This window comes from Ambystoma mexicanum, chromosome 1p (assembly GCF_040938575.1).
Source record: "Ambystoma mexicanum isolate Mex_15411 chromosome 1p, UKY_AmexF1_1, whole genome shotgun sequence".
NCBI lineage: Eukaryota > Metazoa > Chordata > Amphibia > Caudata > Ambystomatidae > Ambystoma > Ambystoma mexicanum.
The window spans coordinates 748,918,576-748,942,582 of NC_090921.1; the positions used below are offsets into that span (position 1 = coordinate 748,918,576).

The following is a 24,007-nucleotide window of genomic DNA, read 5'->3' on the forward strand; positions in this document are numbered from 1 at the left end:
TCAAAAAGGCCTATTTGGCCTGGTCATTGGAATTAAAAGAAACAAAGAAAAATAAAGTAAGCTGATGTTTATAAAGGACTGATATGAGCATAGTTATAAATACAATAGTCAGATACAAAGCAATTGAGCCTTAATTAGGGAGAATTACTAGGTAGTATTGCAGGCCTATTCTGAAAGTGCCTAACATCGCTAAAGACACAGTTGAGGTACCCTGTCAGAAGACATTAGTGTAATAGTAAGAAAATAATTGTGGAAAACAGGTACTCAAGTATGGGTATCTCTAAATATCTGTCCTAAGTCCAAACACTCTAGGTAATGGAAAACAAGTAAATGAGCTATATAACTTACTGCTGAACTGTGGAGTCTTCCTCGACTTTTCAAGTGATGGTGTCGAATAATGAAGACTAAGCTCCAAAGTCAGATGCTATAAAGGGGAAAATTAGTCCTAAAGGGCAACATTGTGTTGTAATGGTATTAGCGTGAAAGCTTTTCTATTAGTGACATAAAATTCATGGCAAACTCCCCTTTATAGAGGTGTCATAGACGTACTGTGATCTATATCAAGCGGAAGGTGTATAGACACGCTCATTGTATCCCGTATATGATGTATATCAGTAAATTACCTCTAAATGTAGTTCCAGTGCCTTGTAATACATGAGACACATTCACCAATGGCTCCCTGCATACGATCCCCCTCAATGTATGGACACAATTCAGCATCTTTACAATCTCTAGCAGGCAGATGTCGAATACAATGCTCTTTAATAGCCAATCGCCCGTCATGAATGTGTTTTGTGACTCGACTGTGGTGGACAAATCGCCCAAACTAGGCAAACTGAAGTCGAGATCTTTAGCAAGTTCCTCGGTCAATTTCGTTGAAGCTTCAGTCTCTGTTAGTTCAGGTTGTGATATTTGCACATGAATTGGAGAAACAGGTAACATTGAATGTTTCTTGGGTGGAAAATCTTTAGCGGGTGTCGATTGCGTCAAGGCGTCTGCCAGGAATTGCAATGCATCTTCATTGTATTCAGTATCATCTTGTCGAGTTGTCACATGGTAGCAATGATCCATGAACACTTTGCACAGTTCGCCGGTGACATTCCATTCAGTTTCCGGCCACTGGGCATAACCATCACAAATCTGCTTATTGACTGGACCACGCTGCACCCCAAATAGTAGTTGCTCCATTGTGAAATCTGTTTGGCAAGCAACATCTTTGGTTTCATTTGTTGTCTGTGTCTTTATACTAATCTTCATTCTGCGCCTCTAAGAGATGTGTTGAAAACATGTTCAATTTATAGCACACATACAGCAGATACCACTTTAAAAACCAAAACATTATATGGATAAAACACCAGCCTAAAAACGTCTACGAAACAAACTAGTTTGTTAGTTACCCTTGTTTTCTTGATTTGTCTTCGAAACGTGGGCTTCTCTTTTCCCACCAAACCATCAAGCAGAAATAAACAGCGTTTTTATATGGTTTAAACCAAACACATTTCATTTCCAAGCAAACAAACATATGTACATATCTACAAACAGAACCAACTTCATTGACTTGAAAACATTACAACATAAAAATGTATTCCAAATGCAATGTGATGTCCAATTCTATTAAATTTTAGGTTATGTTCACCTCTGGTCCATGTGCCTCCTCTAATTCCACATCTTGTGTACATTCCTTCAATAGAATATTCATTAAAAAAAATAAAAAGTCAATCGTACTGGAAATTACAATCTTTCATTGCACAGCAGTGAACGGTTACATACATTTCACTCTCAAATAATATCCTTTGTAGGATTTACTTTCATTCTTGCAAGGGAACTGTAAGTACACATACCTCATACTGTGGACCAGTTGCAAAGGAGGAAGTGATTGTAGTCGAAGTTCCCGCATCTCCTGTAACACAGTACTTGTTTTAGTACGGGTGAAAACAGCAAAATGGAACTGAGACAATGAGATGCAGACGATGGTACATATAGAGAGACACCCATACATGCAACTTAATGTTAATAACTGATAACATGCATAAACAATTCATTTTATTTGAAATTCCAAGCATAACACATTTTCTTAAAGGACAAGTACAACAAAATTACTTGATAGGGGAGTTAGCTTGATGTTGACTCCGGTAAAGTAATTGATGCAGAATCTTGCTCCTTCATTTTCAGTTCATTGCTATACAGTGGTAAAAGGGAAAATTAAAGTTGTATTAGATATGTGGGCAGATCAAACGCTTGAGAATATCACTTTGTGCATGTCGGTAGGGCTCACCATTGGGATACTGGATGTGTCGGTGGTTTCGTCACTTGTGAGGGTCTGTGCTTCCATCAGTGTGCTCTACAAAATAAAGGGACATGCTCAGCAACTGATTACAAAAACATTATGCTACTTTTAAAGGGCACCATGGCATTGTTTTCTAATGGTCATAATTCCTTGATCTAGTATAGTGAAATGTAGTATACAAATTCAATAGAATCTGGTAACTATACAACATTTTGTAAGACACATTTTAAGTAAATATACACTGAAAGATCCAATCCGTTCTTGAAGTTACCTTTTCAATTCCCTACCCTAATTAGATCGAGAGATCATAGAGAATTCTTATTTATGCAGACCATCGTCCTACATACCAACAAACGCAGCTAATTCATCATCCATGTCTCGCCTGAGGCAGTGTGTGCATTCATTTAGTTGGAATTGCATTTGGAATCAATTTACGAAGAGTTCTGGGTCGATGCTTCTTTGTGTACTTTGATGTATCGTACATATCGTCTGTAAAGTGCAGACTGCAGATGTGGAATCGATTGGCCCTCACGTCCTTCAAGACATTCTGTGCTCTACTTTCAATCTTGTCCAATGGAAAACCGCATTCTCCAGCATTGGATCTTTCATGGATTCACATGCTTAGAATATTCCCCGTCGTCAGGCTGGGAATCCCCGGTACATTATATAGACCCTTTCCCGTAGGAAAACTTTTTCGACGCTTATGCGTCCTATCCACCTCGTTTTGTATCATGCGTGCCCGCGCCGTCAGGGCGTCATGATATAAATACAGGCCCCGCCCCCGCGCTCCCTCAGATTTCAACCGTCTTTCAAAGTAGTGGGATCCTCGTGTTTTACTACTAGTGAAAACTAGGTTGTTTTTGTCTGTTTCGCTTCGGCGAAGTTCAAATTCTGGAGAATTATGTCTGGAAAAGCGTTATTTTGCCCGTGTGCAACCTGTGGCCTCAAAAAGGTTTATGAAGGTGATGGCCACATGGACTGTATCTACTGTCTCCACCCGCACCACTCGGCGGATACATGTGAAATTTGTCAGGGTTTCTCCCAAAAAACCCTTAAGGACCGAAAAAGAAGGCTGGTCGACTGGCTTAATGACGGAGCAGGGGCCTACCTGGCTTCGGAAGTTGGCTCCACGGCCTCCAGGGGTAAGTCGGAACCTCCATCGAAGAAGGTACGGCCAGCTGAAATGCGCTCTGAGGACAAGCATAAGAGGAAACAGGATGGTTCCTCCTCATCACATAAAAAGTCCTCCTCCTCCTCATCATCTAAGACGGAGAGGCTAGCGCTGTCGAAATCCTCCTCAGGGGACCGTCCCAGGTCTTCCATGAGTCGGGAAACCTCAGCCGGGAAGTCGGCATCCAAATCGACGACGAAGTCTAAGGGCTCGACGACGACTTGCTCGTCGACCTCGGTGTCATTGACGATGCCTATTACCATTCAAGCAGCAGCGGTGGGGATTCCCCCGTCGACGGAGACTCAGTCCATGGCTTGGCTGCCCGAGGTCTATGACCCGATCCCCCCGGAGGTCTTACTGCAGCCAGACACGGCCGTCTCGGCGGAAGGAGAAGGTGATCTGGTTCTGCAACCATCGGATTTAGGCTTACGGCCTTCCACATCGACTACAACGGCGACGAGTGCAAACGGGGGTGTGGTACCGATATCGTCCACGTTATTGACCCCCCAGACGGTTTTGTCTCTGGATGTGCTTAATACTCTTCAGAAGCTCCTGCAGCGGCTGGATACGCAGTTCCCTCAGCCCGGGACGTCATCGTCACTTCTGTCTGTACCTTCCGTCGACGAGCAAACTTGCAGGGCTCGATCGACGACTAAACACCCATCGGCTCCCCAGGCAGTAAGAGATCGTCCTCGAGCGCAGGAGGAGGGTGAGTTTTCGGAGTCCGATTCTGTACTGGGTGACTCAGGGTCAGACATCTCCCTGTCACCTTCGAGGGACCCAACATGGAATTCGGATGTAGAGGTAGAGTCTACGAGGAGCCAGTCACAGCCATCTCCCCCGGATGATGTGGGAGCCTTCCATGCAATGATGGGGAAAGCTTGTTCCGAATTCGGCTTGATTCCGGAGGAGCAGAAGAAAGACTGTTTCCTTTTTGACCATATGGGTCAAAGGAGAAAATCGGTTTTTGCCATTCCAATCCTGGACCACGTGTGGCAAGAAGGTCTCAAAACGATGCGCCATCCGTTCTCGGAGCCTGCCATAAAGGGACGGATCGAGAAAAAGTTTAAAGCTCCGGAGTCCACTCCAAAATGTCTAACATCACAGCCTCTGTCTGACTCGGTGGTTTCGGCGGCAGCGGCTAGGAAGGCCAGGGTCCAGCAAAAATGTTCAACGCCACCTGGAAGCGAGGCTAGGAGACAGGACGCCTTTGGAAAGAAGGTGCTCTCGGTCGGAGCGACGACAGTAAGAGCAGCCAATTCCTTAGCGATCGTGTCACGATATGATAGGGAAATGTGGCACAAATTAGCCCCTATCCTAGAACACCTGCCAGACGAACACCGGAAAACAGCTATGTTACTGGTGCGGGATGGCGAAGAGGCCTCGAACCACGCTATCAATATCGCAGTTGACCTAGCAGAATCTGGGTTCAAACAAATCAACCATGGAGTAGTGCTTCGTCGGCAAGCGTGGCTCAAATGTACTACTTTCCGTCCTGAAGTACAGTACAAAGTCCTTGACATGCCATGCGAAGGGGAACACCTGTTTGGCGAAAAGGTTGATGAAGCGCTGAAAGGGATGAAAGAAGACACGGATACTGCTAGGTCCCTCGGCGCCCTGCAAACGGGTAGAAATTTTCGTTCTTTTCGCCCCTTCAGGGGTGCTTCTGGAAACTCCCGCTTTGGAGCCTCGAGGGACCGTGGTTTCAACAGGCCCTCTTACTCTTCACAAGGGTTCAGACGAGCGTCCCAGTCGGCTCGTAGAAGCAGGGATTATCAAGCCTCCAGACGGCGAGGCTCAGGTCAGTCGTCGACGAAGACCAAGCAAACCAACAACCAATGACGGCCTTCGGAACGTCCTGGGGGGTCGAGTCTCTCATCACTTCGACCGATGGAAATGCATCACCACAGATCGATGGGTCCTAGACACGATTCGCATGGCTCATGCGCTGCAATTCAAAGACAAGCCTCCGCGTCTTCCTCCTTTATTCTCGACACAGCCCCACCTCCGAGTCCTACGACAAGAGGCGGCGCTTATGTTGCAAAAAGGGGAGGTAGAGAGAGTTCCTGTAGCACAGGAAGGACAAGGAGTTTATTCCAGGTTCTTTGTTGTAAAAAAGCCAAACGGCAAATGGAGGCCCATTCTCGACCTGAGGGTACTCAACAAGTGGCTAAAGAGCCTAAAATTCAAAATGCTAAAGCTCCAAGAGGTTTATCAGGTCGGTGCAACCCATGGATTATCTATCATCACTAGACCTTCAAGATGCTTATTTTCACATTCCAATACGCCCACGACACAGGAGATATTTAAGATTTGTCGTCGGGAAAAAGCATTTTCAGTTCAAGGTCCTCCCTTTCGGGCTCAAGTCCTCCCCCAGGACGTTCACCAAGTGCTTGGCCCCTATACCGCCCCATTTAAGGAAGGACGGTCATCATGTCTATCCATATCTAGACGACTGGCTGGTCAGAGGTTCATCCAAGGAACAAACACGAGACAGTCTACGAGCCACAATGTCCCTCTTACAGGAACTGGGCTTCGCAATCAACTTCAACAAGTCCTCCGTAAAGCCTTCGAGGACCTTGGTCTTCCTAGGAGCGGAGTTTCATACACACACAAGCCTGGTGAGACCATCCAGCGAAAGAATTCAGAAACCTCAAAACAAGGCGTCGGAATGGAGAGGCGGTACCAAGGTCTCAGTGCGCAAGTACATGTCCCTGCTAGGGACCATGTCGTCCTGCATTCCGCTAATAAACAACTGCCGTCTGTTTATGAGGCCTTGCCAGGAATTTCTAGCGGACCGTTGGGCGCAGAGCCGAGGTCGCTGGTCCGACAGACTGGTCGTCGACGAACAACTAGTTCAAGCACTCGGCTGGTGGAGAGTGTCTACTCATCTAACGAAAGGGATGCCTCTTCTGGAACCAGAGTTTCAAAAGACGGTGGTGACGGATGCATCGCTGAGCAGATGGGGAGCTCATCTGGATATGTTACAGGTACAAGGCCGGTGGTCCTTGCAGGAGTCCTCCCTGCATATCAACCTGCTAGAACTGAGAGCAGTGCGATGGGCTCTAAAATCTTTTCTTCCGCAACTGAGGGACTCGGTGGTGCGTGTCATGACGGACAACACCACTACGATGTTCTACTTGAGAAAACAAGGAGGGACACGTTCCAGATCCCTATCGACGGAGGCACAGAAAATCTGGCATTGGGCCATACAACACAACATGAAAATCTTAGCGTTCCACCTACCAGGCGTGAGAAACGTGGAAGCAGATGCCCTCAGCAGAGAAATGAACGAAGTTCACGAGTGGGTACTGAACGACCAGCAACTACAACAAGTATTCAAGAAATGGGGACACCCGTCCATAGACCTGTTTGCAACGAAGAACAACAAAAAATGCCATCAGTACGCAAGCAGATGGCCTCAGAAGGGCTCTCTGGGGGATGCGTTCTCCTTCCCATGGACGAACAATTTCATGTACGCATTTCCTCCATTTCCCCTGGTCCGGAGGACATTGCAATGGATCCTCAGGTACCCATGTCGTGTAATTCTGGTGGCCCCGTACTGGCCCAGACAGGTGTGGTTTTCAGACCTGCCACACTTAGCGGCGGCGGAACCGATGAGATTCAAGAAGACCCCCGACCTTCTGTCTCGACAGGACGGTGTTGTTTGGCATCACGACCCGGACAGCCTCCAGTTGACGGCCTGGCTCCTGACTTCGCCAAATTTGGTCGGCTAACGATTCCGGAGGACTGTCGGCGTATCCTACAAGCGGCAAGAGCACCTTCCACAAACGCCTCATACGCGTACAAATGGAAAAGTTTCTGTCAATGGTGTGAGGATCAACCAGGCTTGGCCCCGCAATCGATTAAGCCAGAACAGCTCCTTCCATACTTGCTGCTCTTAGCTCAAAAGGGCCTGTCGGTATCTTCAATAAAAGTACACCTAGCAGCCATTTCCAGGTTTACTCGTCGACGGCACTCGGCACCTCTGTTCAGCGACCGCCTGATTAAACACTTCCTTAAAGACCTCTTTCGGAGTTTCCCTCCAGAGAAGAAATTTCCGCCGGAGTGGAGCCTCAATCTGGTCTTAACATCTCTTATGAAGCCTCCTTTTGAGCCAATGTCATCATCGTCTCTAAAGTTTCTGTCGTGGAAATTGGCCTTCCTAGTGGCCATCACTTCAGCACGACGTATTTCAGAAGTTCAGGCTCTAATGGTAGACCCGCCATACTTACGATTTTTCAAGAACAAGGTAGTCCTAGCCACTAACCCGCAGTTTATACCAAAAGCTCCTTCGGTGTTCCATAAACACTCCTCTATTGTGTTGCCTACGTTTTTTCAGGAGCCATGCTCGGGAGCGGAGCGCATGCTACACACATTGGATGTAAAAAGGGCCCTTAAGTTTTATCTCCATCGTACGCAACCGTTCAGAGAATCGAGACAGCTGTTCGTGGCCTATGGTTTGGGTGCTAAAGGAAAAGCCATTTCGAAACAAGGACTGTCAAGATGGGTGTCATCTACCATTTCGTACTGCCATTCTAGGGCAGGGAAACCTCTTCTACGACGGCCAAGAGCTCACTCAACTAGAGCAGCGGCATCGTCGACGGCACTGTGGGCCGGAGTCCCTCTGGGGGACATTTGCATGGCGGCTACCTGGGCGGCTACACACACCTTTACCCGCCATTACTGCCTGTCGCAGCAACATGCTGAAGATACCCGGATGGGGCAGGCGGTGCTTCGACACCTATTCCAGTAAGGTAAGCCCCGGCTGAGGGGTTGCATCCTATGGAATTTGTGACTGTATGTGGTTCGTTTTCCTGTGTTAACTATTACTGATGTATACATGATCATAGGGAACGGGCTTTGCGAACAAAGTGTATGGGTTTGCATGCACGCCTCCTCTTTGGGGGTGGTACTGCTGTGTAATCTATTCTAAGCATGTGAATCCATGAAAGATCCAATGCTGGAGAAGGGAATAGTTTCTTACCTGTAACTCCATTTCTCCAGCATTGGTATCTTTCATGGATTCACATGCGCCCACCTGCCTCCCCTGAACATGCAAACCGGTTCCCCCACTACTTTGGGGGCTGAAATCTGAGGGAGCGCGGGGGCGGGGCCTGTATTTATATCATGACGCCCTGGCGGCGCGGGCACGCATGATACAAAACGAGGTGGATAGGACGCATAAGCGTCGAAAAAGTTTTCCTACGGGAAAGGGTCTATATAATGTACCGGGGATTCCCAGCCTGACGACGGGGAATATTCTAAGCATGTGAATCCATGAAAGATACCAATGCTGGAGAAATGGAGTTACAGGTAAGAAACTATTCCCATATTTAACCCATCTTCTTATTAAATCAATACTCTTCGGGAATGTATGCAGGACTGTGCCCGGACTTTTGGCATGGCTCACAGAAGGGCAACCACACACCAAGCAGGCATTCTTGAAAAGTCTGTAAGATGTGTATAAAAACATATAAATCATTTAAAAAATAATACTGTATCCATGTGATTGATGGAATTATATCACAGATTTCTATGTAATAGTAGTTTTAGTCTAAGAAGGAAAACCTGCGTTACCTAGTCAAATGAACACAGCGATAACTTTCTTACAGAATTGATTGTTATACCGCAAATCGTAACGTTTTACTCGTCCATTGAATGTACTTTCATGCATCAAAAGGAAACATGCTTGCAAAACTGGACCATGAAAGATTCCATTCTATTACAATGGACGTTGATCTAATGTGCTATTTATCAAGATCAAAATACTTGAAACATTAGACAATGGTGAAGTCTTTGTGATAAATGAACATTACAATACTGGGTACATTCGGTGGAAATAGAAAATTTGAGATCAGCGATCGGTGAATATAGAGAAGTAAATAGGTGACCTACCGTTACCTGGACGAACAAACAAGCCGATTCAGCAAGCAGGGGAGCATGTATCTGTGGAACAGGTAGCACGATAGAGATACCTTGCAAAGCTCAGAGATGTTCTCTGGTTAAATGTCAAGGTGTTTATAAAGGATTAGAAAAGTGGGTGTGTATGTGAATGTATGACATGTTTTTTGCTGGGTCTTGAAGAGGGGAGCCTGGAGACACTGGGTCTGGGGAGGCCATGAGAACAATGGTCACCATGCAGAAGAGCCCTATTGAAGTGTATATGGTGTTTGGCACCTTGGCCGTTCCCATCCTCCCAGCCCCCTTGCGAGCGCATGGCCACAGGTGCGAACTGCCATTGGTACTGGAGGGGGGATGGATGGATGGATGGGCATGAGGCGAGCACAAAAGGCCTGGAACACTGCTGAAGGGAGACACACTTATGTGGAATGCTGGGGCGTGGTCTTGAATAGGGGAGCCTGGAGACACTGGGTCTGGGGAGGCCATGAGACCAATGGTCACCATGCAGAAGAACCTGTAGTGACATTGTGTTTGGCACCTTGGCCGTTCACACCCACTCAGTTCCAGAGTGGGGTATAATGGAGTGGCGATGGATTGTTACGGATGAGGTGATTGTAAAAGGGCACCAACCATTCTTTTATTTCCCTCATAAACGAGTAAGAGTGTTCTTGATTCACAGAAAAACTGAAACAACTATTTGTACATGCTCATTTGTATTTTATTTAGTTTGGGGATGTTGATGGCTCAAGAAAACTACAAATTCTATATTTGAGGTTGCAGCACAGTGTGTGAAAATCCCCTGTACTGTGCGCTGTCACTGGGGAATTTGGCACGAATGGCTCCAACGACGCAGGCGGTTATTACTCATCGAACGCGGAATCCAAGCCTTTAATAATGCCACCATGTAAATGAACGGTAGGCCACCAGCCTGTACCACCTGTGGAAGAGAAACATACATACTGTAATTAAATGCACCTGATAAGTGTACAACCCTTACTTGAAAATGCTCCCTGTATTCTATGGCATAGTTGACCGTACAAAAGTTACTTCTTGGATAAATGAACTTGGGCTTTGAAGTCTCGACACATTACAAAAGTGAACACTTATTCAATCCATAACGTTTGGGGGTACACAGAAATATTGTTTCTTAGTTGAATGTGAAAGACAAATAAGCGATGAACACTCTGATTTTCAAAAAGCAGACAAATATATTCAGTTTGCAGACTACATTAATTTGTCAGTGATCGATCAAAGTTATGACAATATAGGAGACAAAAATGAAATGTTAGTCGTCTCAGTGGTCAAAATGACAGTTACCAGACATTTGGTCGAAAAAAATTGGTCGAATGGACAAATGGTCGAACCAATTTGGTTGAAAACCAAATGGTCGAATTTTTTTTTTATTTTTATTTTCACCCCTTTTTTTTTTTTGGGGGGGTCCCCCCCAACCCACCTTTTTTCTCTAAAAAAACCCCTTTTTTTAAAAAACGAAAACCCGAAAAATATGGGGGGTCCCCCCCAACCCACCTTTTTTTCTAAAAAAAAAACCCTTTTTTTAAAAAAACGAAAACCTGAAAAATATATATATAATTTAAAAAAAAAAATCGACCATTTGGTTTTCGACTAAATTGCATCGACCAAATGTCTTTCGACCAGTTTTCAGTCGACCAAATGTCTGGACACCCAAAATGACATCACATCTAGAGTACACGTATTCGTTACTTGGATTGTGAGGGCGAACTGTTGCGTGAAGTTCGTGCATAAGCACCACCATAATCCTCAACACAGACCTTGTGAGGCAGGCTGCCTTGAAGTCATGCTGCTCAGTAACGCATAGCGGTGGTGTGTCTCCTTCTGATATGTAGGCCAAGCATCCAGAGTTTTCTTCGCAGCAGCAGTTCTCCACATTGGTTGCCATGAGTTCGCAAAGATTGCAGGTACACCAGGTGGAAACGTCTTCCATGCGACTAGGCTCAGGCTCCTGCTCCAGTGATTCATCTTCCCAGTTATTGTTCGATTCCCCATCGTTTCCGCATCTTTCTCTTTTAGTTACTTCCTCCTCGGAATACTCTGGCCCGTACTGGTAGGGCTGTATTGTGCCAATCATACGCCAAATCTTTTATTAAAACGCAAGTAACGGTTGACATCAATAGTAATGCTAGTGTAAGTATCTATTTGCAGCGGCTTCGTGCAACAAAGATAGCTGAACAGAGCAGAAGCGAGTCACAGGCGATACAAAAAGAGACGGTGAAACGATGGAAAAAGCAACTCTGATGTCGAACGAGAAGGGGTCTGTTTATACTTATTGAGGAAAGAGGCATCTGGCCATTTCCATGGAGACACGTCAATAGATTGCGCACAGAGAACTTTGACATGAGACGTGCATTGGCGTTGTGAAAAGGGGCGTAATCGTCTAGTAATGTCAGCTTCAGGGGCGGGTGATATGATTTAGTGCTGCAAGGGCACTTGAACTTGGTGCGATGCAGCAAAGGATAAGATTAGCACAAGATGGCTGCACCCAACCTGTTTTCGCATGTGTAAAAGGGAGGGAAACTAAGGTAAGATGCGTAGGATTTGTTTTTTTTCGATCGATTACAGTATGCTTAAAAACACATGCTCGAACGCTCAGGACAATAACATTTTTGAGCGCACTTCCCCTTTAAAATTGAAGATGCAGAGGAGAAGGACACAGGGAGGAGTGAAAGTCGGTGGAGTTTTATGATTAGAAGGTACACATAGAACTAACCATTGGTAGTGTTGAGACAGGTAGAAAGTCCCTGAGGCAGTGCTTAGACACTAGGGGTTAGCAAATAGTAGCACTATCCGGGGGTTTATGGATGCATGTGCTTAGGCGGGGATCCCAGAGGAGTTAAGTGAGAGCGGGATGGCCCTAGCACCACTTTCCAAAACCCCTTTTGCAGCCGGTACCTTTTGATACAATTGCCTGTCCATTCTCAAATCTCATTTTTTTTTTTTCAAAGAAACGATCCTTTTGCTGCTTTGTTATACAATAAACCCCTTTAACTAAGAACAAGACTTGGTGAGACATTCAGCAAATCTTTGAAGGTAGTCTCTTCAAACTCTCCCACAGGGCTGGTTCTGAAAATCCATCTCGACACCTCCTAGCAAATGTTCTGCAATAGAAAAGTACTTTATTGTTAAATGCGCCAGGTTTAAGAACAGATTGCTCTGTAATACAAAACATTTATCAAATTGTTCTTCTGCGAGAATACATGTGCATGAATCTATTGGTGGTAAAGTTTAGTTCCCAATCAGGGAATGCATTTGGTATTAATAATGTATTGCATTGGCAAATTTGTGTTGAGTGGGTGTTCGGCACTGTCGTCTTTTAGAAAGAAGATTTCAGTTTGCAGCTCAGTGAAAGATATGTATTTACCCAAAGTTTCCTGTATAATCTCTGTTCTCGGCATTGTTCCATCCTAGGAATTGCAGCAGATGCAGGATCAACTACGGCAGCTGAGCTTGGACAAGCAGCGTCAAGAGGAACTATTGCACCAGAGGGAGCGTGAGCTGGGAGCCTTGAAAGGAGCCCTTAAGGATGAGGTAGCCAACCATGACCAGGCGCTTGACCAGCTCAGACAACAGTTCCAGAAAGACTTGAAGCAGTTCAAGAGAGACTTTGAAGAAACATCAATGGTAAGTTCTGATAAGGACTACTTGGCGCATGCTCTATTGCGAAGGCATTTCCATAAAAACACTTTTTGAAAATGTACATTTCTAAATGTGTACACCTGTAAACTTATTAAGCTCAGCAATCACCCAACGAGACAGTTACATGTATGATCAGTCGCCATCTGTATGATCCATGTGCTATAACAACACTATGATGACACAGTATACAGCGGGTCAAATTAAGATTGTTGGACTTCAGTTAAAATCTCTGTGCTGTTCTTTTTTGCGGTCATATTGACATTCTTAAATGGTACCCCCCCAAAACGGCCATATTTGCTGCAAAACGTTTTATGAACGCCCACTATATCTGAATCGGGCCAACATTATTTACACATGGGCAGTTTCAGTGTAACTTGGGGCATGCTATGTCAAGTGGAAGTGGTTCAACCGACCGAAGGGACTGCGGCCGAACAACCGAACAATCAAGGTGCTTGATGCCAAGACCCATGGTGAGGAAGGGGGAGTTTGCGGGGCACCATGAAAGGAGACCGATGTCTGGCCAGAGGGTGGAGCAGAGGGAAGGAGGCAGCGAAAGCCAAGGTGCACGTTGCCCCTGCATTTGAGGGCCCAGCAGGTGGCATCCAGTACGGCACTAAGACTGAGCAAGGTAGGGCTCCTGTGTCAAAATCATGCTGGGAAACTGAGATTCAGATAAAGTGCATTAAAGAAAAAAACAGCGTAACATTAGTTCCACCTACAGATACAAAGTGATTAACTGCATTAATTTGAGAGCTTTAGTACCCTTTCACAGCCTGCTGAATAGAAGAGCCTCACACTTTTCTCAAATAGTCCAAAAAAGAACAGCTGTTTGAAGGAATGGTACTCTTGTTTGGAAGGTATTGTTCATTTTAGTTGAATTATGGGCGATGGACCCATTTTATTACTCTATGAAAGAGTCAACTTTGTAATGCAAAAGGAACACTTGCTATTGCCATCCCTTATGTACAGCACAACTTTTATTGAAGAATTTCACAGCAAAATCAAACCCTGCGCCAGTGTAAAACTGAGAAATGCCCATGTTTTAGCTTCAATGATTCCACGCAAAATCTCAGAATACTCCTAAATAGAGTTTCATGGCAGAGCTTTGTCACCTGCTGTCTAACGTGACCTGAAAGCAGCCTGAGGATGCTCGGAGTTTAAAATTAAGAAACTGATATAGAGCAAATGTGCTGTAGCCAAGATCTTGCAGTGTCAAGGTGGCAGACAGCAGCTGGAAGTTATGACTCCCCATTTTTGACACGCCTTAGCTACAAGCCAATCCATTTCCTTTGACAGCCTTGAATTCCCCAGCGGTGTGTTGGGGAATGCTCATCACATAACAATTTGTTCTGCTCAATGCTGCAAATCTTTTAGAGGATCTCCCTGAGACAATAAGCTGCAGTGAGCATTTATTAGCAGCTTTCAGATCTGTTTCTAACTATGCTAAAGTTACACAATGGTGTATTATGAATACTATGGTGAATTCACAGAACTCCCTACACTTCCATAGGACGTTAGCGGGCCTCTAGGGATGGGGCTTGACTGGGGTCTACCCAATGTTCCTCCATGTGGGCAGCCGGGGCAAAATCCTGCAATCCTGATGCACCTCATAAGAGGCGGTATGGTCCAAGCTGAACGTGTGAGAATGAATGTGGAAGGGAGACATTCTTTTTTATAAATTGTTTTTTTGTTTCTTTTTTCTTTTTTTTAAAATATTTTTTGGTTTGTTTTGAATAAACCATAAAGCTAACCTTTTTTCAATTCACGTTTAATTCCTGGGACAATAGAGAGTCCTCCAAAAAGAGCAGAGGAGGAAAAAGAAAAAACCTAGTAAGCATTGAGAGCATACTCACAATTCAAACATCAATTTCATAAATAAGCAGTAACAACAATACCTTCGTCAAAGAAGTTAAATAGAAAAATAATTCCTTAAAAAGGCATTCAATGAATTTCAATGTAGCTAAAACCATACTTAATGTTTCGCCAATTAAAATGATCTCCCTCCATTCAAAGGCCAATATGGATTTTATCATCGCAATCCATGTTTCCAAATGAGGGGTGCGAACATCCCTCAAAGCACTACACAGACTCACTAGGTGAAATACTGTTTCTGGGCCTCCACTTTTCCCATGGAACCTGCAAAATGAGTTCCCTTCTGATAACTTCACCCGAGCTAATTGAATTTCTCTAGTGGGAAGAATATTAAAGCAACATCTCATAAATATTTCTCGATAGTGAGCCGAGGGGAATTTTTCAGAGGTAGGAAGGGATGAGATTTAAACCTCTTCCTACCTGGATGGATTTATTGACAATTTATTTTTGCCATAAGCATCTTGCGTTGCTCTCCAATCCCTCTCTTGCAGTCTTTTTTTTTTCTTTTAATGGATTTGCAATGATCATATCTAAACAGATCTCATGCTGCTCCAACTGTGTCATACAACAAGCCTTCCAGATTGCAAACCTCCCCTCCCCTGGAAACTGGTCCTTGTTTCTCAAAATGTCAAAAGTGAGTGTACTATCCACCAGGAGGCATTTTCTAAGAAGTGAAATACTTTTCCAGGCTACAATTGATTCCATCGATTGGAGTCCTTATTCCATACCTATACAGACCACAGAGAGCGAATTAGGTAATCGCAATATTTCCCTCCAAAAGTAGCCCTACAATATCAAGGAAGGATTTGGACTATTTTATGTTTATATAAGGTTATTACCAGAAGTAAAGAAAGATACTTGGACCTCCTATGAAGATCAACTTCCTGAGCTGATAGCCTCTTGACTTTTAATCGCAGCATGTTATAGTGGGCTTACTCATTGATGTTTCTATTTACCACTATACCCAAATATGTAATGGAGTCTACCACTTCTAGTTTTTTCCTCTCCAGCCCTCCATGAGAAAGCCCGCTTTAGGTCTCCTATGAGCAGATGACAAGACATGGACCTTTGATTTTTTTTTTTGATTTTTTTTTTTTTTTACATTCACTCTCAAATTATTTAATGTAAGGAAATCCATAAAGGAGTCCAGCTGACCCCAAATCATCGGCATAAAGGATCCAATGGAGGCCTGTTGCATTGATTCTAGAAGGGAACGCCCAAACTGTTTGTTGAGATTTCCTGAAATCCAATACATAAAGATTGAAAAGGGGCCAAACCCACGATAAGTAAAAAGAATTCCTAGAGAGACTGTTCTTATCTGATTATCTAAATTGGATTGAAGTGTTAGAATAGAGTGCTTTAATTGCATCAACTAGTCCTGTGGGACATCCTCAATTCAAATTTGTTGCCCATAGCCTCTCCCGACAAAGCCCCTTCAAATGCTTGCTCCAAGTCCATGAATATCATATAGATGGTAGACTTGGACCCAATAGCTCTATGCTTCAAAAGATTCAACAAGAGCAAATTTAATGAGGTGCCCACTCCTTTTGCAAACCCAGTCTGGCGAGGGTCAGAGCACCCCGATCTAACAGCTCAATTGCTTAGCTCTCACAGCAGGACAGATGCAAAAACCTTACCTAGAGAGTCCAATAAAGCTATTGGGCGATAGTTTTTTGGGTCACCCCAGTCACCCTTTTTAAAAATTGGTATTATCATTGCCTCTCTCTGATGCCGGGATCTGCTTAGTTGCCACTATTTGAGTACAAAGCTTAAAGGTGAGTTCAGCCCAGGAATCTGTTTTCTTGTATCATGGCATTCCAGAGACTGTTGGTCCCTGCTGCCCTGGAGCTGCTTAATTTCCCCAATATGGTTTGTATGACCTCTAGATCAAAATCCAGGGACCACTCAACCCCTTCAATTGCAATATCCCCTTCTCTCATTTTGATCCCTGCATCAAAGAGCTTGGTGAAATGCTCCACCATCCTATATTCCGAGACTTGGCTGATAGTCGCCGGTTGAAAGGTTTTAGCATCATTGATTAGTTCCCAGAGGTTTCAGGTATTTCTTTTACATAAAACCCTTAGCAGATGATTGGCATCATGTTACAGTCTGCCAGCTCTAAAAGACAGGAGCCAGTTATGGTATTCTTGCTTCCTCTCCTTAATTAATAAACTGCCCAAGACAGTTTTGTTTGTTTATTTAACTGCTTCAGTTTCCTGATATCTGTTTGCAACAGTTTTTTAGCCTCGGTCACCTCGCCATTAAATGAATGTCGTGGTTTGAAGGATGTTTCGCCCATCGGGCCTCTGTTTACCCTAAAACCACAAAGCATCCATTCATAATCCACTCCATTAGGTTTAATCGACACAAAATGGTCCAAGCGCCCAGCAACTACCTTGATCTCCGTAGATTGAATCTTCACTGTTTCTGCCCCAGGATGCCTCCACAGAGTTGGACCATATTTCATTGGATTCACTGAGGGCCACTTCCCAGCTAATAGCTAGCAGGTTATGGTCGCTTACCTGCATCTCCACAACCTCAAATTTGCTCATTGCCCTTCGCACTTTCTCTGAGACAAAGTAATAATTCAGACATGTCCGTTGTAGCCCCCTAGACCACGTGCATGATCCTGGGACATCCCCTTTCATCTGGCCATTTAACATTGATAAGCCACGCTCCTTCAACTCAGTAGCCCAGGAGAGGGCTCTGTGTTAGCAATGAGTCCCTTAATTCCGCTCCATTGGTATCCAAGTTAAAATCCCTGCACACAAAAATGGGTGGATTAGCTATGGCAATGAGAGTATCATCTAACAACTCCATCACATAATGAATAAACCCCTCAGCCGTGCACATATTTACAATACATGTTACTAAGTAATATTGGCAACACATCATCGTTATTAACAGTTAGCCGTTTGAACAGCAGCATTTGAACAAAGGGATTTGGCTGGATAACTTCCTTCACCCTGAGATTGCTGTCCATTTTCACCAACGTCAATAAACCTCAGTAGGGTCTCCCTAGCAATCCTTTGCGAGCCTTGTTTAAACATGGCAGATAGCCATCGCACATGGGTGTGAATCTCAGCCATGTTTCTTGGAGGCAAATGTTATACTAGTCCAGGCCTAGGCTGTTGTTAGACAAAAGGTCAGCGATGGCTCTCGCGTTCCATGATCCAATTATGAAAGCCACTTTTTCAGCCAATATCTGGCATTAGCGTTGACGCAGCTCCACCAAGGAAGTAGCCAGCAAGGACCAGTCCTTAGAAGGATCTGTTCCGACCACTGCCTCCTGTGCCCTTTTACGGCATTGAGGTCATGCCAGCGTGGGTCGATTGAGGAGCCAGATTCCCCTTCGTCAAATTAGACCTCAGATTAGAGCCATGTTTGCCAGACACAGAACCCCTCATCAAAGACCTTCTACGTTCCTGGTCAGCAGGAATCTCTTTGGAGACAAAGTAGTCACTCAGCTCAAACCAAAAGGAAGCGGTTGGTCACACACTCCCAAAAGAGCCGTCTTTATCAAAGCTGAGTTCAAGTGTAGAACAAGTCAATCCAAACGTTTCTCGTACACAAACTACACTATACGGATGTAATCGGGAATTATAAAGCGTAGTTTTGGAATATGCTGAAATAAATATATTGCATTTCTAAGATTTGAAATTGAGTCCTCAACTGGGAAAAGATTTTCCAAGTAGATTTGGTTGTCCAGATAGCTACGATTGTTCATGATTCGACTTCCATGTTGCTGCTCTTCCAGTCTCAAAAGTTATTTTGTTTCAGATTGATTTTTACAGGATTCTGGGAGAGTAACTTCAGATACTATTACAGAATTCTTGTCTGGTATTTTCACAGCCGAGAGACGGTTCCTCTTTTTCCATAGTCCTAAAGGGGAGCTTGTCCAGGACTTTAGTTCACAATTTATCATCATGTTCTTGATTAAGTGATAGGCGTGCTGAGGGTTTGCCTGATATGTGTCACTTGTCTATCTCAACAAGTTCGGAGGAGCTCAGGTTTCCCCAGTTATCAAGTTCTTCCTCTCTAACCATTGTATCAATTGGATCACTCGGGCAAGACTCAAATCAGTTCTGTCTCATTTCTGTCCTATTGATTCTGGGGATTGTTAACTGATATCACACAGGCATTATCTGGGCCCAACCCCATCAGTTTGGAGGCCACCAAGATGTCATTCTTGGTGCGTTTTGAATTTGGGGGGGGGGATACAAATGGATGGGATCACAGGTTTCTCAAAAAAGCCCTGGAACAGTTGGATTTCCGTTTTTGTCCCATTTTCATGTTTTTTTCGCTTGCACATTTCCTTTTTCCGGCTTAGATGCATCACCTTCATTTATTTCCTGTGATTGAAAGATAGAAAAAACATTCCCATGAGCGAAGGCTGTGGCTTCTGGACCATGCTTGGATTTCGTGGAGGGACCCTGCAAGGGTAGCCTCACCTCTACAATTCTTTGGCAGTCCATTGAACCACTCACCTGCTGCAAAGGCAATAGAGTGCTTGGAACTGGATTGGATCGACTTATTTCTTTAGGAGAGACCCCCTGCGCTAGACATTATTGGGCCTTCGGCAGGATATCTCTAGAATTTTTCTCTGCTCGCATTTAAATTGGCTTCTCATCCACTTGCATTCTTCAAGCACTTCTTCCATCCTTAGCCACAAAACTTTCTACATAGCCGAGTTTGGTGCGAGTCATTGCTATCAAAGTGGACTGGTCTTTCAGCGAATCATTCAAAGCCTTGTATAATTTTGAGAAGGGTGCCAAGGATATAGTGTGTTTCGCCATAATATTATTTTGTAATTGCGACAGGGCCGCGGTTGAAAGACCCATCTCCACTGACATCTCCATTGCATGGAACAGGGTCCCCACATGAAGTTCGAGATGAGGTACCCTCCAAAAGCATCCAATCCTGACTCGCTGTGGTAGCTATTTGCACAGAGTTCATCTCATTTGGGCCCCAAACATTAGCGCCGTGGTCCATGCGATCATAAAATAGTACAAGGGCCTCCGTCGGTTTTGGGGAGCGGCTCTCATGCAGCGTCTCCATATTTAACGGGCTATTAACGGAAATCACAAGTCACCTTTCTTGGGAGGTCTCGCTAAGCTACAGTTGATCATTAGTTCATATAGCCAAGGGAGGGTCCTCCATAAGTCTTTTCCCATTTATTACTAATGAGGGGTCCCTCTTCTCCCCCATATTACGACATGCATCTTGGCCATAAACAAGTGGAGAAACAGTGGGAATCCCAAACCGGGGTGGCTGGTCAGACAAATGGGAAGCTTCTAGCATTCTAACCTGCTGGTGTGTCCTCACCGACTTCATACCAATGTCCTCTGGGGAAGTGAGATTGTCAGACAGCCACACAGTCCGAAAACCACCACAGCCAAAGACCCAGCCAAATCGATAGCTCAAAAGTAGACTCACAAGACGACAGGTGGCTCACAAGCAGACAAATCCAAGGATTTTAAGATTGATAAACCCCACAAGATCGAGGGGACACCAACAATGGGGGGGGGCTACACACCTCCCATTCGCCCTGGAGGCCTATAGGCCTATTTGGCACCCTATTACACTACTACTTATAGTAGTTGTACCACTGGGTACAATCCCCCGGTTTTTTTCCGCCCTCACCAGATGCTCCACGCAAATTGCCACAAATAACTGCTAGGGAGGGGCTACTGGGAAGGAGAGGGGAGTCTACCTTGCACCAGGGGCTAGGCGGGGTGCAGTCTGCCCTCACCACCTTGCTACCCAGGCTCACCACTAGAGCCTCCGCCTCGTGCTCACCTTCGGTTTTTTACCTGAACTCCCAGGGAACTCCAAGGGATGTCAGCGGCACGCAGCTTGTTGCCTTACTCCTCTTTTAACCTCACTTGCCTTGCCTGGTTCGCGGATGTCACAGGGCTCTTTCTCCGGGACTCTTTCTTTGACGGCAGCAACAGGCAGGAGAGCTTGAGGAAAGGACCTTGAAACATGCAAAAATATGTCAAGCCGCACTACTACAGGATCCAACACGCATCCGCCGCTTTAGACACACTCCATTATGTCCCAGGATGCACTGGGGGACTGTTCCAGGGACACCAAGATTACAAGTAGAATAAATTACAAAGCTGCACTGTTTTGCATAGATTGTCGTTTGCAGGAGAAAATAGTTTCGAACAGTACCACAATTCTCAAATAAACATGAACAAAAATGGAACTGCAAGACTGCGTCATCTGCAGGATACTCAAAATTTGTAGCGGAAAGGCTACTATTTGAGGAACCAGAGGAGAGTAAAGTGAAGGGTGTACTTCTGTGGTTCCGTTGTCAAGACCAGCTAGGCGGGCAGGTTAGGGAGCGGAACCTTGTGTTCCACACCTAAGAGAATACCAAGGTGGGCCGTGCCTACATCATTATTATGGTTGTTATTATGGTATTTATGGAGTGCAGACCTAGCTTCGACAAGCAACAGATCGCTTTACAGAGGTATACAACAGTACAGAGGCATAATGGAGGGATTTTCAGAGGTAAAAACAGAACAGATATACAGCAGGGGTAGGATACAGAGGTGCACAGGAGAGGTACAGCTGTGCAGGATGGCGGGGAGGAGAGGAGCGGACCACGTCTAGCGAGTCAGGTGTTGAGGAGGAGAGGCTCCTTGAAGAGGTGGGTCTTGAGTTCTTTTCCGATTTGTAGGAGCGCGGGGGTGAGTCTGATGCTGACAGGGAGCATGTTGCATGTTTTTGGGGCATAGGCAGAGAAGGCTTGTTTTCTGGTCCTTTCATTTTTGCAGTGGCCGATTTCAAGTCTGCACGTGTCCTGGCTTCTGGCGGTGTGCTGTCTGCTGGAGATATTGAGTTTCTCTACGAGGTAGCTGTGTGACTTGAGGTTGGCTGTCTTAGAGATCTAGCAAGGCTTGAAGGTGATTCATGCGTGCAGTGGGAGCCAGTGAAGGTCGATGAGGGCCTGGGTGATGTGGTAGTATCTGCGTAGGCCCTTGATGAGACGTGTGGCTGCGTGTAGGACACTTCTTAGGGGCACAAGGGAGGATGACGAGAGGCCTTAGAGGAGGGCATTGCACTATCCAAGTGGAATAGGACCAGTGGGTGGATCTAAAGCTGTCCGGAGGGAGGAAGGGCTTGACTTTTCCCAGGAGGGAGAACTGATACCAAGATGTCTGAGTTTTCTTAGCTATACTGTCTTGAAGGAGAGGTGGTTGTCGATGTGGAATCCGAGGTGCTTGGCGCTGGAGGTGAGCTCGGGTGTGAAGCCCTCGGGGTTCATGGTTGATTGCCAGGTCTCTTTCTGGTTGTTCGCTGTTAGTGAGAAGTAGGAATTAGCTCTCACTAGCACTTAATAGAGCTAATCATGAGAAACCCATTGTTAATCAACGTCTTAACAATCCCTAATCAATCAGAACCTTGGGTTCAAATGCAAGTGAGGGAAAACCTATGTGAAAACAGGTCAGAGGTACAGTGTCCCCCAGTAGAGTATAAAAAGAGTGTGGGACGTCCAGAAGGGAGAAACCAGGAAGAGTCAAAACTGCGTACTCTGACTTCCTTGATACAAGGGAAGACCGCAGAAGACAAATGTCAGGTGGAAAGAAGACTGTTGGAATCCTAGCAACTGCTGGGCAAGGCTACACTGATACTGTCTAAAAAGTCTCTTTAAGAAGGGTCTCAACAGAGTGTGGAGGCCAGAAAAAGAGACCCAAAGATCCTCACCTAGAGGAAACTGGAGGGCAGAACCCCATACCATACACCTGCGAAAGCAGAGCAATAAGAGACTGCCCTATGCAGAAAGGCAAATAAAATATTGTCTGCCCGACAATGACCTTGAGGAAGCGGGAACAATACCTATATGGACTGCTGATGCCAGGAGAGGTCCAGGCGGGACATACCGCATATTAAAATGATATCATGTGTGAATATCCAGAGAAAGGTGGTCTACATAGACCTAAAACTAGACCTTTAAACAGGACCTAGTGACAGACCTGAACACTAAGGCCTAAGATTACTGAATAGTAGATTTAAGAATTTGGCTGAATACCGAATAGTTGAACAAGTATTCGGCCTCAGCTGAATAGTTTCCAGTTTAATAAATAGTTATGTAGACAAGAAAAATACTTTTAAAATTAAAAACACACTTTAAGATATGTATATCCATTCCATATTGCATTTCCTTTCTTTGTTGTCTACAGAAGATGTTTGTGTAAAGGATTAAATTAGCAGAAAATAAACTGTTCAATAACAGCACAGTTTGTATGTGTGCATTCACAGGTGTCGCTTGTTGGGTAAGGTCCAAGTAACTAAGAGTAGCCGAAAAGTGTACTGTGCATGTATGCAATCAATGTAAGGGGAGACTGGGATGTGTCTACTCGTTCCTTTTGGCCTGCCCATTTTAGCCTTCTGGCTCCAGCAAGGCACTGGAAAACAAAAGGAGTGATTATGTCAATTAGCACTCTGCGTACTGCGACGTGCTACTGAATACAAACCTTTGGGATGCCAAAGCCATGCTTTCTACCTGTGGTACTGAGTGGTTGAGGCATTTGAAAAATGCATTTTCATTAATGGATAGTATTTTTCTTTCGAAGGGATTGTGTCCTTCGATGTATTCCTTATCTATGATATTTGTATCTCCAGCTTGCTGGCCTCGGAACATTTTTTTTCCCAGTAGAGGGCGCTGTACGTTGATGTCCATCGAGTAGGTGTTCCTCGACAGCCACCGTATCAACGCCGACGTCATCATGCCTATAAATGGCCACGCGCAGCGTCCGTTGCTCAGTTCCGTTTTTCCGCGCTTCGTGTGCCTCGGAATACCGTTGCTCAGTTCGTCAGTCGAAATATATCCATATTTCCTCGAGAAAACCGACTCGGACTCGATGGCTTCCTCCTCCGACCCGACGACTCCTCGGTCCGGTTTCAAAAAATGCTGAGACTGTGGGAAGAAAATGTCGTTGACGGATCCTCACAGGATCTGTTTGTGGTGTCTGGGAATCGAACACCAGTGTTCGGAGTGTGAGGAATGCCTATCCAGGACGGCGAAAGCCTTGAAGGAGCATAAGGGGAAGCTCGAGAGAGGTAAGTCAGTTTTAACTTCCTCGAAAGTT

The 24,007-nt window shown here is 45.0% G+C and overlaps 1 protein-coding gene across 3 annotated transcripts in view; it reads left to right on the forward strand.

The window, feature by feature from the left end:
• Positions 1-24,007, forward strand: part of CGN (cingulin) — a 2,193,661-nt gene that overhangs the window by 1,082,844 nt on the left and 1,086,810 nt on the right. For all 3 annotated transcript variants that reach the window (XM_069650469.1, XM_069650484.1, XM_069650476.1), the window contains exon 11: positions 12,807-13,019. In XM_069650469.1, coding sequence (XP_069506570.1) covers positions 12,807-13,019 — 213 coding nt within the window. The remainder of the gene's footprint in view (positions 1-12,806; positions 13,020-24,007) is intronic.